This window comes from Spinacia oleracea, chromosome 6, assembly GCF_020520425.1.
Source record: "Spinacia oleracea cultivar Varoflay chromosome 6, BTI_SOV_V1, whole genome shotgun sequence".
Classification (NCBI taxonomy): Eukaryota; Viridiplantae; Streptophyta; class Magnoliopsida; order Caryophyllales; family Amaranthaceae; genus Spinacia; species Spinacia oleracea.
In genome coordinates this window covers 123658515-123673111 of record NC_079492.1, presented here as the reverse complement: position 1 = coordinate 123673111, position 14597 = coordinate 123658515, and the positions used below count along the sequence as shown (strand labels likewise).

Below are 14597 nucleotides of genomic sequence, written 5' to 3'. Positions count from 1 at the left end.
TGCTCGTCTTGTTAAATGCTTATACTACCTCCATTGTTGTCAAGATTATTTATTTATAAATAATATATATAAAATATAATATGGATGCACTTATACCTCTGTCAATATCTTCGGAATATAATAGGATTCTTAGTCTCCAAGCTAAACGCTAACTATTGATCTTACCCGTACTATATGTGGAATAATATATGGTAGGTGGTCGTCGCACCTATGCAAAGATAATCCAAATAAAACTTTTCTAACAAAGTAGATAGGGTAAGTATGTATGGGTCAAACTCTTGAGGAACAAGCATATGAATTAGTTCTGCATTTCGTTTTGTCAACTAGGCCCTGTTCGGCAAAAGTAGCAGTAGCGGGTAGCGGGTAGCGGTTCAGTAGCGGGTAACGGTTGGAGTAGCGGGTAGCGGTCAATAGTAGCGGGTAACGGTTAGCTGTCAAAGGTAGCGGGTAACTGATATGAGTGTTCGGTAAAAGTAGCGGTTGATATTATAAAATAAAATAAAAGGTGAAATATTATTTAAAACTTTATAATAAATTTGTCAAACGCTACCCGCTACCTTAAACGCTACTAATTTTAACGTTTGATAAAAGCTACTCAACCGCTACCTCTACCGCTAACCGCTACCTAAATCGCTACCTCGCCAAACACTCTAAGCTAGCATATGATGGATTGATTTGCAAGCTAGCAATTATACATTGAAGGAAATAATGCCCTTGGTCCAAGTATGCATTCTATGTTAAGTCTAATAAATGCGGTTCAGTATTAATTAACAAGTTAATAATTCAGTGAGATCAAGTGAGCTGAATGCCTAGCTAGAGGCCGCTTCAGTTCAAGTGGAATTAATGATATTAATCCACAGCTTACTCTTGACTGAACCCGTAGGGTCACACAAATAGTACGTAAACGGATCAAGTATTTAATGGCATTAAATACTCCATCTATGAATATTCGGAACCGACGGATCTTGGTTTCAGTGGGAGCTAAGATCGTCACAGGCAAGAAATGAATACTCCGGAAACGATGATATTGCCGGAAACGGAAATATGGATCGTATCGGAAATATAAATATTATCCAAGTCGTAGATGTTGCCGGAAACGGAAACATGGTACGTATCGGAAAATATTATCGGAAATGGAAATATTGCCAGAATCGGAAATATTGCCGGAAACGGAAATATTGTCAGAATCGGAAATATTACCGGAATCGGAAAATAATTTCGGAAACGGAAATATTAAATATTTGTTCGAAACGGAAATTAATTCCGGAATCGGAAATATTAAATATTGTTCGTATCGGAAATGAATTCCGGAATCGGAAAATTTAATCGGAAGCGCATCGTACGAATAAGCATCGGACGAGGCCTGCCGGACGAGGCCCAGCACGAAGCCAGGCCATCGCCCAGCAAGCCAAGCGCGCCGCACAAACAGCCACGCCAGGCCCAGCGCAAGGCCAGGCTGCGCAGCGCGCGCGGGCGCTGCGTGGGCTGCTGCTCGCGCGCACGCATGGGGCCCATCGTGGCTGCCGTGCGTGTGTGTGCAAGTGTTTGTGTTCGTGCACGTTTCCTAAAACATGCAGAGTTCGGTTAATGATTAAATTCCTAATTCTATTTGATAAATTAATTAAATTAGAGTTCTTGTAGGATTCTAGGTTTAATTAATTTGTATCTGAATAGGATTTCGATTCCCTTTCCATACCCCTATAAATATGAGGCTAGGGCTCACAATTTATAAGAAGTTTCAAAGTATTCAAAAGTGAGTTTTTTTGAGAGAAAATTAAAACACACATCTTGCTCATAAAAGTGCCGAAATTTTCTAGTACCTTAAGGGCGATTCTAGTTGGTCAATCTTAAGGCGGATCCGGACGTGCTGTGGACTATCTACGGAGGGACGACACTTGGAGTCCTAAAGACTTGTTCTTGTTCGGTTCGGGCGCAGCTAGGGAGGGCACGCAACAAAGAGTATGCATCTAAATTATGCTATATGATTATGTGTAAATAATATGCTGTCCTGGGTTCATGGTTGTTTCCGCATGATCTATGTAATGTCATATGTATCATAACCTAACAGTGGTATCACGAGCCCCTTATTATTTTCATAATCTAAATTGTATGAACATGGTTAAATATTACAAATTTGCAAGAATTAAAAGGGGTGATTAATTTTCGTAATTGTTAATTAATTGCAAATTGCGTTTATTTAATTATACGTACGCAGTTTTTCGGCAGTTTCTTCGTTACTCATCCGAATTGAGTGATTTTTGTGTCAATTCCGCATGTAAAAGGCATTCTAAAATTTTGACAAAAAGAGTATTTTTCTGCCGAACCCAGAATTCTAAAATTCGAAGCCTAACTATGACTTTTCGAAGGTTTTAGTTTTTCGAATGCAAAATTTTGTAAATTTTTAAGATGTTAAATTAAATATTTGCGATTCTTGTTGATAAATCTTGAATTTTTGATTGACCTACTGCATATGTTTAACAAGTTTGAATGCCTAGTCTTGTTAATTATGCAATCTAATTTGTAATTATGATTAATTTGTTGAAAATTAGAATAATTTAGAATTAATTTGATTTTCATAATTAATTGTAATTTAATTAGAAACCTATGATTAAAAACCACCATAAAAATTGTAAATTTATGATAAATTTTAAATTTTTATGATCTAGACTTGAATCCATAACAATCGGAAATCAATTGGATAATAAATTTTCGATTTTTCGCCCTAAAATTATGAAATTAATATTATTTATTAATTTGTCATTAATTTTAAATATAAATTTTAAATATAAATTTTAAATTTTTATGCGATTCGTTCATAAAACTTGCACGCACGAAGCAATGGACGCTTCGTGTTACCCTTAAGGGGTGTTGTATAATGCGGGCATGCGACGACGAGCAAGGGAGCTCGTCGCCCGTGCGGCACGAATGCAATGAGCAAGGGCGTAGTGCACGAGCACAAGGCAGCAGCCCTGCCTTGTGTCGTGTGCCACGAGCAATGGACGAATGGGCATGGGCGAAGGGCGAGCCAAGGCAGTCGCGTGTGGGCAGCAAGCGAGCTGCGCCACAACGCGCGCTGCCTCGCACAAGAGCGCGCAGCCTCGCGCGCAGCGAGCGCAAGCTCGCGTGCCACGAGCGCTGCGCCCAGCATGACTCGCGCGCACAGCCAGCATTGCTCGCGCGCACAGCGAGCGATGTCGCCCGCCCAGCGAGCGATGTCGCGCGCCCAGCGAGCGATGGCTCGCGCGCCCAGCGAGCGATGTCGCGCGCCCAGCGAGCGATGTCGCGCGCCCAGCGAGCGATGTCGCGCGCCCAGCGAGCGATGTCGCGCGCCCAGCGAGCGATGTCGCGCGCCCAGCGAGCGATGTCGCGCGCCCAGCGAGCGATGTCGCGCGCCCAGCGAGCGATGTCGCGCGCCCAGCGAGCGATGTCGCGCGCCCAGCGAGCGATGTCGCGCGCCCAGCGAGCGATGTCGCGCGCGCACTGCGAGCGATAGCTCGCGTGCGATGAGCGCTGGCGCGCGCAGCGAGCACCAATGCGTGCGGAGGCTTGCGATGGGGATGCAGCAGCTATGCGACGAGCGCATGGGCTGCGCGCACATGGCCAGCAATGGCTGTGTGCGTGCGGCCCATGGGCGTGCAACGCGTAGGGTGTTTGCGTTACGATTAAAGATCGTTTTGAATGTTTAATTTGAAAATTTCAGTTCACGTAATTTTAATTAATTTTAAAATTAATAATTTAAATTATTTTCTTGGATTTTAATTTTGAATATTGTAATTATAATAAATTTTATTTATTCTAATTATTTTACTAAAATTAAAATCATGAATTAATTTAAATACGACTGAAATTAAATTAAACTTTTGGATTCAATTATAAATTGATATGAGCTTTAAATTTTAATTAAATTTGTATGTTTCCGGTTGGACTAGAAATACATTTTTATGTTTAAAATTAGTAAAGCATATAAATTTATTGGTTTAAGTGGGAGCGCTTTTTAGTCATAAACTCTTGATTAGATCTACAAATCCTTAAGGTTAAAACAACTTGATTAGAATTAATAAGGACTGAATAATTGGTAGATTATTGGTGCCCTTGATTAATTGCTGCAAATGTTTACGTGATGCATAATGTGTTTTACTAACCAGCTATGTGGGCCATTCATGATAATGAATGGGTGAATGGTATATATTGTATATGTACTGTTTTGCAGGTTATGAAGTGACTAGTATGGCCCAAATAGGATAGAAAATATGGTCTGCGTACCATTAATTTGAATGTAATTGGTCTAAAGTACCAAAGTTATTTTTCAATTCAAATATGGTCTGCGTACCATCAAATAGTTGTAATTAGTTATAACTTATCCTATTTGAAGAAAATGGTGCCTCCCACGGAGATTTTCAAGACGGACTTTGAAGTCAAAGCTTCAAGATGAAGTCGGGCCATACTAGATCACATTTATCTTATGCATGTTTTAAGTTATTTATTGTTTTAAATATGTCTTAAAATGCATGAGATCAAAAGCTTGATTATGTTGCATGATTAAGGATTTTAGTTCACTTAAAATCTAACCAACATAGTAAGAGCCTTAAGTTCCAAACTTAAAAATTGAGTTAAAAGATGCCATGCCAAAATATACACTTGCTTGGATATCCTTTACATCAATCTAGTAATAGTTTTCGCTCAGCGAGGTGTTACTTATTGGTCCTAAAGGGGCAAGGTACACAAATAATTGTGAGTACATGTTAGTTTTGGTGAAACTCAACGATATAAGTAAGGAGTCCTTTTATGTCGTGGCAAATTCGATAGGTTTACCTAATAAGTTCTTAGACGTACCTATCAACCAAGAATAGTTTCTAGACTATTAGCAAAAGGCTTTTGCTTACCTAAGATGTTCTAGGATTAAGTCGACAAACTGTGCTTAGTTCTTCAATGATTTTAGGATCTTGGAATCATTTTATTCACACCTGCCGGAACACATAATTTGAATAAAATGCTTAATAAACATTGAATTATGCATGTATGCTAGAATTTAAGTTTATTAAGAGAAACTGTGAATGGTTATTTATTTGTTTATTCTTTTCAATTGTAGTTTTAATATGGCAAACAACAATCAAAACATCATCATGGGTTCTGAGCTTATGGTCAAGCTGAACCTGACAAATTTTCTTGAATGGGAAGCTAAGCTAGTTGAAATAGTCAAACTCAATGGACTTGAGTATGTACTGTCACATCCCATGCCAAGCTACTATGCCAGAGACATGACCCCTGAGAGATTTTACGCCTGGGATGCGGATCTCAAAAAGGTTATGAGTCTCATGCTGAACAATATCCCTGATGATTGGGCAAAAAGGTTTGTAGCCTATGAACCTTTTACGCTCATCAAGAATCTGAGGGATATCTGTCGTGGAAGTACGGAGGACAGGGACCTGAACGTCCATGAGTTGATTGAATCAATGTCTGGTCTAAAGGTTAGTTCTCCCAACAGGTGTTATAGGATGGAGGTCCAAGAAATACATGTTCAGCTCCTTCGCACTAAACAGAGGGTAGGCGTCCCACTGAGGTTCCATGTGGATCTTATGTGTTCATATTTTGATCGCCTAAGTCTACTAGGAACACCAATAAGCGAAAGGATGGCAGTCTCTGTCTTGCTCAATTCACTACACAGTGGGTTTGGTCGCTTCAAGCAACTATACCTAAGTGAACCAAGAGAAGAAACAGTTGCAGAATTTATTCACCTTGTCAGAAAGGCTGAAATAGTACTGGACTGTGAAGCCAAAGATTTACTCAAGGCTAGAAAGAGACCATTCAAGAAAGGTGGAAAGTCCAAGGGCAATGCTAAATCAAAGCAGGACAAGTCCACATCAAGCTGTCTTTATTGTGATGGAATAGACCATTACAAAAGAGAATGTCCAAAGCTAAAGGAAGATCAGAAGAACGGAACAGTCGTTCCATCTTCAGGTATTTTCGTTATAGACTGTATACTTGCTAATTCAACTTCTTGGGTATTAGATACAGGTTGTGGCTCACACTTATGTTCCAATCCACAGGGACTAAGAAGAAGTAGACAGTTAAGCAAGGGTGAAGTCGACCTACGAGTGGGAAATGGAGCACGGATTGCTGCATTAGCTGTAGGAACTTACTATTTGTCGTTGCCCTCCGGGCTAGTTTTGGAACTGGAAGAATGTTTCCATGTTCCAAGTCTTACTAAAAACATCATTTCAGTTTCTTGCTTAGATGCTAAGGGATTTTCCTTTTTAATAAAAGACAATAATTGTTCGTTTTATTTTAAAGAGATGTTTTATGGATCTGCTAGATTAGTCAATGGACTTTATTTATTAGATCACGACAAACAAGTATATAACATAAATACCAAAAAGGCCAAAAGGATGATTCAGATCTCACCTATCTGTGGCATTGTCGATTAGGTCATATAAACTTGAAACACTTAGAAAGACTTCAAAGGGAAGGAATTCTAGAACCATTTGACTTAGAGGATTATGGTAAATGCGAATCATGTTTACTTGGCAAAATGACAAAGCAACCTTTCTCTAAAGTTGGAGAAAGAGCAAATGAACTATTGGGTTTAATCCATACAGATGTATGTGGACCAATGAGTACAAATGCTAGAGGTGGTTTCAGCTACTTTATCACTTTCACTGATGACTTCAGTAGGTATGGTTATGTCTACCTAATGAAGCATAAGTCTGAATCCTTTGACAAATTCAAGGAATTTCAGAGTGAAGTAGAGAATCAATTAGGCAAGAAGATTAAGGCACTGCGGTCTGATAGAGGCGGTGAATATCTGATCTATGAATTTGATGACCATCTGACAGAATGTGGAATTCTATCAGAATTGACTCCTCCTGGAACACCACAATGGAACGGTGTGTCAGAACGGAGGAACAGAACCTTGCTAGACATGGTCAGGTCAATGATGGGTCAGGCCGAACTTCCATTAGAATTTTGGGGACATGCACTAAATACAGCTGCACTCACTATAAATAGTGCTCCGTCTAAAGCTGTCGAAAAGACTCCATACGAATTATGGTTTGGAAAGCCTCCAAATGTGTCTTTTCTTAAGATTTGAGGATGTGAAGTATACGTCAAACGATTAATTTCAGACAAACTTCATCCAAAATCTGACAAATGTATCCTTGTGGGCTATCCAAAGGAAACAAAGGGGTATTACTTCTACAATACATCTGAGAACAAAGTGTTTGTTGCTCGAGATGGTGTCTTTTTGGAGAAGGATCACATTTCCAAAATGACAAGTGGGAGAAAAGTAGACCTCGAAGAAATTCGAGTCGAACAACAAACTCTAGAGAATGCTCAAGATGACATTCAGGATGAAACTCAGAGATCTTTAGAAGAATCTGGTGAGAATCATGGTCAATCTAGAAATGTTACCCCGGGTAGATCGCAAAGATATAGATCTCAACCGGAAAGGTACTTAGGTATTTTGACGAACGAGAGCTATGACGTTCTATTACTTGAAAGTGATGAACCTGCGACTTACAAGCAAGCTATGACGAGCCCTAGCTCCAAGCAGTGGCAAGAAGCCATGCAATCTGAATTAGACTCCATGTCTGAAAACCAAGTATGGGATTTGGTCGATTTGCCAGATGGCTACCAAGCCATTGGAAGCAAATGGGTTTTCAAACTGAAAAAGGACAAGGATGGGAAACTTGAAGTTTTCAAAGCTAGATTGGTCGCAAAAGGTTACAGGCAAGTCCACGGTGTGGATTACGATGAAACCTTTTCACCAGTTGCAATGCTAAAGTCTATTCGAATAATGTTAGCAATCGCTGCATATTACGATTACGAAATATGGCAGATGGATGTCAAAACTGCTTTCTTAAACGGCGTTTTAACAGAAACTGTATTTATGACACAGCTTGAAGGTTTTGAGGATCCAAAGAATGCTAAAAAGGTATGCAAGCTAAAGAAGTCAATCTACGGATTGAAGCAGGCATCCAGGAGCTGGAATATACGTTTTGATGAAGCAGTCAGTGACTTTGGTTTCATCAAGAACGCAGACGAATCTTGTGTATACAAGAAGGTCAGTGGGAGCAAAATTGCTTTCCTAGTATTATATGTCGACGACATATTGCTTATCGGAAATGACATTCCTATGTTGAACTCTGTCAAGATTTGGCTTGGGAAATGTTTTTCGATGAAGGATCTAGGAGAAGCACAGTACATATTGGGCATCAAGATTTACAGAGATAGATCTAAAAAGATGATTGGACTTAGTCAAAGCACTTATCTTAATAAGGTGCTTGATAGGTTCAAGATGGCGGACTCCAAGCGAGGCTACCTACCCATGTCTCATGGAATGACTCTAAGCAAGACTCAGTGCCCAAAAACACTTGATGAGCGTAGACGAATGAATGGGATTCCATATGCATCATTAATTGGTTCAATAATGTATGCTATGATATGTACACGCCCGGATGTTGCGTACGCACTCAGTGCTACGAGCAGATACCAGTCAGACCCAGGAGAGGCGCATTGGACTGCTGCCAAGAATATTCTGAAGTACCTGAAAAGGCACAAAGATGACTTCCTGGTCTATGGTGGAGATGATGAATTAATTGTTAAAGGCTATACGGACGCAAGTTTCCAAACCGACAAAGATGATTTTAGATCACAGTCTGGGTTTGTCTTCTGCCTCAACGGAGGAGCAGTAAGCTGGAAAAGTGCTAAGCAAAGCACCATTGCGGATTCTACAACTGAAGCGGAGTACATTGCTGCACATGAAGCAGCAAAGGAAGCTATATGGCTAAGGAAGTTCATAGGAGAACTTGGTGTAGTCCCCTCCATTAAAGGACCAATAGCCCTGTATTGTGATAATAACGGAGCTATTGCACAGGCAAAAGAGCCTAGACACCACCAGAGAGTCAAGCATGTACTTCGTAGATTTCACCTTCTATGAGAGTTCGTTGAAAGAAAAGAAGTCGAGATAAGCAAAATTGGAACTGATGACAACATATCAGATCCATTAACTAAACCTCTGCCGCAGGCGAAGCACAACTCGCACACTGCAGCTATGGGAATCAAGCATATTGGAGAATGGCTTTGATGTCTCTGTTTAATGTTTTAAAGTTTTAGAGTTTAAATCTTTGTAAAACATTATTGGTTAATCATTCACAATAAATGAAATGAATTCATTTTTCCATTTAATTTGTGGTTTATTAAATGATGAGTCCCTTCAATTTGACGATATATTCAAGATAGACTGTCAGGACCAGTCCTGTGACTAAGAAATGTCTATCAAGTGAACTTGAATGTCAAAGGTTGAAAATGGTCCCTAGTCGGAGTTTTCTATAAAATTGGACGCATAGAAAACGTTAGACGATTAGAATGCAAGATGACTAGTAGTTCTGTTTCTTGAACTATGTGGACATGGCAATGTCATAATCATTTGCATAGATACTTACTTTGGGAAGACTAGTATCGGACAAGACCTATGAAACTTTACTATAAGAGATGAAAGTCTGTCATAAGTAAATTTCATTAAATTATTAGACACTAAATCCTCAATACCTGAGTGATTTGAGATTACTTGTTTGAGAACTGGTTGCTTTGACGTTGACCAACCGTCGCACCGTAAAAGGAGGCTATAAAGGCAACGCTCAGGTAATCACCTATCAAACGAAGTCTAATCTCAAGATCGCAAGATTGGGATTGTCCTCCCATAAATCGGGATGAGATGCTTAAAAGTTGTACAAGGCCACTCGGAGAGCTAGAAACTGTGAAATGCATGGCCGTGCTCGGATGAATCATAGGCTATGATTATCTGTTTATTTGATCAGTTGAACTCTGAAACCGAGGAACACCTCTGGACGTAATAAGGATGACAACTCTTACCTTATGTTCAAGAGCAAGCATCGAGCGACAAAGGAATTAGGAAATGCACACTTGTCCCTAAGGACAAGTGGGAGACTGAAGGAAATAATGCCCTTGGTCCAAGTATGCATTCTATGTTAAGTCTAATAAATGCGGTTCAGTATTAATTAACAAGTTCAAGTGGAGATCAAGTGAGATCAAGTGAGCTGAATGCCTAGCTAGAGGCCGTTTCAGTTCAAGTGGAATTAATGATATTAATCCACAGCTTACTCTTGACTGAACCCGTAGGGTCACACAAATAGTACGTAAACAGATCAAGTATTTAATGGCATTAAATACTCCATCTATGAATATTCGGAACCGACGGATCTTGGTTTCAGTGGGAGCTAAGATCGTCACAGGCAAGAAATGAATACTCCGGAAACGATGATATTGCCGGAAACGGAAATATGGATCGTATCGGAAATATAAATATTATCCAAGTCGTAGATTTTGCCGGAAACGGAAACATGGTACGTATCGGAAAATATTATCGGAAATGGAAATATTGCCAGAATCGGAAATATTGCCGGAAACGGAAATATTGTCAGAATCGGAAATATTACCGGAATCGGAAAATAATTCCGGAAACGGAAATATTAAATATTTGTTCGAAACGGAAATTAATTCCGGAATCGGAAATATTAAATATTGTTCGTATCGGAAATGAATTCCGGAATTGGAAAATTTAATCGGAAGCGCATCGTACGAATAAGCATCGGACGAGGCCTGCCGGACGAGGCCCAGCACGAAGCCAGGCCATCGCCCAGCAAGCCAAGCGCGCCGCACAAACAGCCACGCCAGGCCCAGCGCAAGGCCAGGCCCAGCAGGCTGCGCAGCGCGCACAGCGCGCACAGCACGCGCAGCGCGCAGCGCGCGCGGGCGCTGCGTGGGCTGCTGCTCGCGCGCACGCATGGGGCCCATCGTGGCTGCCGTGCGTGTGTGTGCAAGTGTTTGTGTTCGTGCACGTTTCCTAAAACATGCAGAGTTCGGTTAATGATTAAATTCCTAATTCTATTTGATAAATTAATTAAATTAGAGTTCTTGTAGGATTCTAGGTTTAATTAATTTGTATCTGAATAGGATTTCGATTCCCTTTCCATACCCCTATAAATATGAGGCTAGGGCTCACAATTTATAAGAAGTTTCAAAGTATTCAAAAGTGAGTTTTTTTGAGAGAAAATTAAAACACACATCTTGCTCATAAAAGTGCCGAAATTTTCTAGTACCTTAAGGGCGATTCTAGTTGGTCAATCTTAAGGCGGATCCGGACGTGCTGTGGACTATCTACGGAGGGACGACACTTGGAGTCCTAAAGACTTGTTCTTGTTCGGTTCGGGCGCAGCTAGGGAGGGCACGCAACAAAGAGTATGCATCTAAATTATGCTATATGATTATGTGTAAATAATATGTTGTCCTGGGTTAATGGTTGTTTCCGCATGATCTATGTAATGTCATATGTATCATAACCTAACATACATTACAAAAGAAAGGTCTAGAATTAAGATTAACCACCGATTATGATTGAGAACTTATAAACCCACACTATCCTACTTCAATACATGAGCACCAAAATGAAAAAGTAAACATTTAAGATAATAGGTGCGCCCTAAATAATATATGAGCCCTCTTCCAAGCAAAATATGTTGGGCATAGTTGTATTACTACGTACAAAATACTGATAATATTGAACTTTTAAGATCTCACTAATGACAATAAATCTATACCTAGTATTTAAAAAGGAAAATCATAGATATTTAGATGACATGTGGTATCCTTTTTTTATTCATCCTTTGACATGTGACATCCCTTTTTTCATCCATCATTTATTTTTTCAATTGTTTCTCATGTTTATATTTTACAACTCTAGCACCTCTTTCACTTCATCTTCTCCATTCAATTTTAATTCATATAATATTATTCAATCTTTTCCACTTCATCTCTTTCTTTAACACTATTATTAATTCATCTATAATTTAATTTTATATATTCTTTTAACCTTCAAATTTCTCACCTCTATTAAATCATGTATTTCTACTCAAACACAAGCCCTCCAAAAATTAGAATTTTAAAAGACACGTCAATAACCAAAAATTGCCCGTTCTTAGAACGGGCTCAAGAGCTAGTTTTGTATGAAAAGCGAAAACGAATAATCCGATCAAGCTACAAACCTAGAAAGAAGAGACTACCACGAATTCATGGCTTAATTTCACACATTGTCAAGTAATAATTTCCCAAATTCTTGAGCAAAAACTGCAGTACAAAGATAACACACATTCACACAAACTAGTAAACATTTAAATGCCACTTCCCTCTATAAACCCATTTTGATTAGCTTCCTCAGAAAACACATGAGCAATCCTCTCAAGGGGGATCAAAGGCAAGTATTGAGCTATCGGTAACCCACCCTCTGATGTTAATTCCACCACTCGGTTGTACCTATCAGCCCAAAATGCAGCGGTTGGAACCATTATCTGGCTCATTTGTGAGAGGATTGGGACTTGTTTACACAGCTGCCAAGCCCTAACTGCATACTCCTCAGCCACTGGCTCATATTTGATGACCATGTCCTTGGCCACTGGCTTGTAAGTCAAATAAGCCTCCTTTGCAGCGTTTGCTGTTGCATCCAGCAGCCCGGTTGCTTGGATCTCTATGGCTAGCTCACGTGCCACTTGTGCGGATTTCTTTGTCACGTATTTCAGTAGCTCTGGCAATGGCTCTTGTTTCCAGTCTATCTCGTACATAAACTCGTCTACCTGTCATCTCATCAGCCATTCATTAACAGAAAAAAAACATAGCAAATCTATTTTTCATCTTTTATTGTGTGAGATATAATCAAGGTGATGAAGTCTGAGAGAGAAAGTTAAATAAAAGAGATGGGATTCAGGAAGATGTATTATGCATTTATGTATCATCATTAGTTCATAACTGTTGATAACTGTAATGAAGAAATAACATGTGAAAGAGTAAGAATATTGTAATGCACATGATCTCTGATGAAATAGTAATCCACTAATCCACAAATGTGTCATTTTTTTTCTTAAAATATAAACATTATTCTCTACGATTACGAAATGTGGTAATCTAACCAAGTTGGTCTTGGTATAGTGGTTGCTCACTTTTTCTCTTAAGTCTTAACCAATAGGTTAGGGGTTGGGGGTTCGAATCTCAACCTTTGTGAATGAAAATAAATCATTGGTCATCCCTTTACCCTTAACTGGAGCACGCAGGGCAAAAGGGTAAGTCACTGTTGTCGTCAGCATACGGAGTATAACTTCCAGTTTTTCATTGCTTGATAGTTGTGATTGTGAGTCTTGTGATTTAAGACTCTGTTCTCTTCGTGTAATCTGGTTTGATGTTACTACTGCTTTTGGTCTTGTATGGTCTGCTCCTTATGTTTCCTGCTTTAGATTTTTCCCTGGTCTTGTATGGTCTGCTCCTAATATTTTCTATGAGTCCTTTATGTTTTTTTCCTGATCTAGTCTGATTTTTTCTGATCCTATAATGGTTTAATTTTTTTTTTACATGTCTGATTTTAAAGGAAGACGACACAAACAGATAATGAAGGTAGACGATATCCAATCTACACTTGTAGTTTATAAACTAGTTTTTGACATATCCATAAAACACTGAAAACTATAATTGAAGGCATGACTAACCTTGCGGTCGAGGAATTGAAGAAGGTGGGAGGGGACATGATGGAAGTTGTCAAAAATAGGTCCAAAGATTGCCTTGAAAAATCCTTCAACGGCTTCAACTCGAGGTCCAAGGAAACCACTGTGTTCCTTAGTAAGCTCGTAAACTCTAGTGACGAAAACAACCATGTTTTCCACCGTTGCTTCCACAAAATCCAAGTGCTTCAGCTTCTTCTCTTCATTTTCATATACCTAAGAACAAATTAATCATCAATACATACTAACATATTTCGTATTGTATTACTTCCGTCTAGAATTAGTTGCCACGTTGGTTGGTTTTAGTGTAATTTGAATTAGCAGTGTGACAATAAAATTGAGACGAAAATAGTATATATTGGAGTTGTAAGAAAATGAAAAATAAATTGGACTACTTACGACGACAGTAGTGTTATAGCTTTGTTCAATGGGTTCGTCGTGATGTTGCTCCATGGTGAACTGAGCTGAGCCAAAGCTGTGATAACCTTTTCTTTCTTTCTTTCTTTCTTTCTTTTTAAGGTTATCTCTCACATTGCTGCCGCTTGCCGCTTCGTACTTTTGTAGTTATCTTGTGACTTTTGTCTTCGTGTAGTATGATGTATACGAAGTACTCAATAATGGCAAGATTCCCATCAAAACAATAAATTAATGCTAAGATTAACTCATTAAGAGGGCTTCAATCCATATGATACAAGTCCATGGATTATGGTCGACAATTCAAAACATCATCACCCCATACTAATTTCTTCTTCAGCACTTTGAAAACTAGGACACCGAACATGTTTATATATTGAGAAGTCAATAAACACAACACAATGGATAGCAAATATTGGTCAATTAGTTAGTTCTAATATGTATATTAATAGTAATTTGGGAGCAAATATGGAAATCTAAATTTAGTTAGTGGTGTGCATTTATTAAGTGAAAACGTTTAATCAATAAGGTTTTGGTCTATTGGTTAACTCAAAGAGCATTTGTATGAGTTGGATTAGATCATAATCGAAAACTCAATATATCGTCGAACCTAAATTCAAACCT

The 14597-nt window shown here is 39.1% G+C and overlaps 1 protein-coding gene across 1 annotated transcript; it reads right to left on the bottom strand.

The window, feature by feature from the left end:
* Positions 1-12046: 12046 nt before the first annotated feature.
* On the bottom strand, positions 12047-14229 carry LOC110788591 (stress-related protein-like). Its single transcript, XM_021993209.2, has 3 exons — positions 13959-14229; positions 13548-13775; positions 12047-12644 (listed from the first exon to the last, which is right to left on the bottom strand). Exons 1-3 carry the CDS (start codon positions 14010-14012, stop codon positions 12186-12188), a joined length of 741 nt encoding a protein of 246 aa, XP_021848901.1. The 5' UTR covers positions 14013-14229; the 3' UTR covers positions 12047-12185.
* Positions 14230-14597: the final 368 nt, after the last annotated feature.

Excerpts from the sequence above, each read along its gene's own strand:
- LOC110788591 (XM_021993209.2), bottom strand. The coding sequence starts at position 14,012 with ATGGAGCAACATCACGACGAACCCATTGAACAAAGCTATAACACTACT. Across the intron at positions 13,776-13,958 it reads GCTATAACACTACTGTCGTC|GTATATGAAAATGAAGAGAA; the intron begins GTAAGTAGTCCA and ends ATTTGTTCTTAG. Across the intron at positions 12,645-13,547 it reads TTCAATTCCTCGACCGCAAG|GTAGACGAGTTTATGTACGA; the intron begins GTTAGTCATGCC and ends ATGAGATGACAG.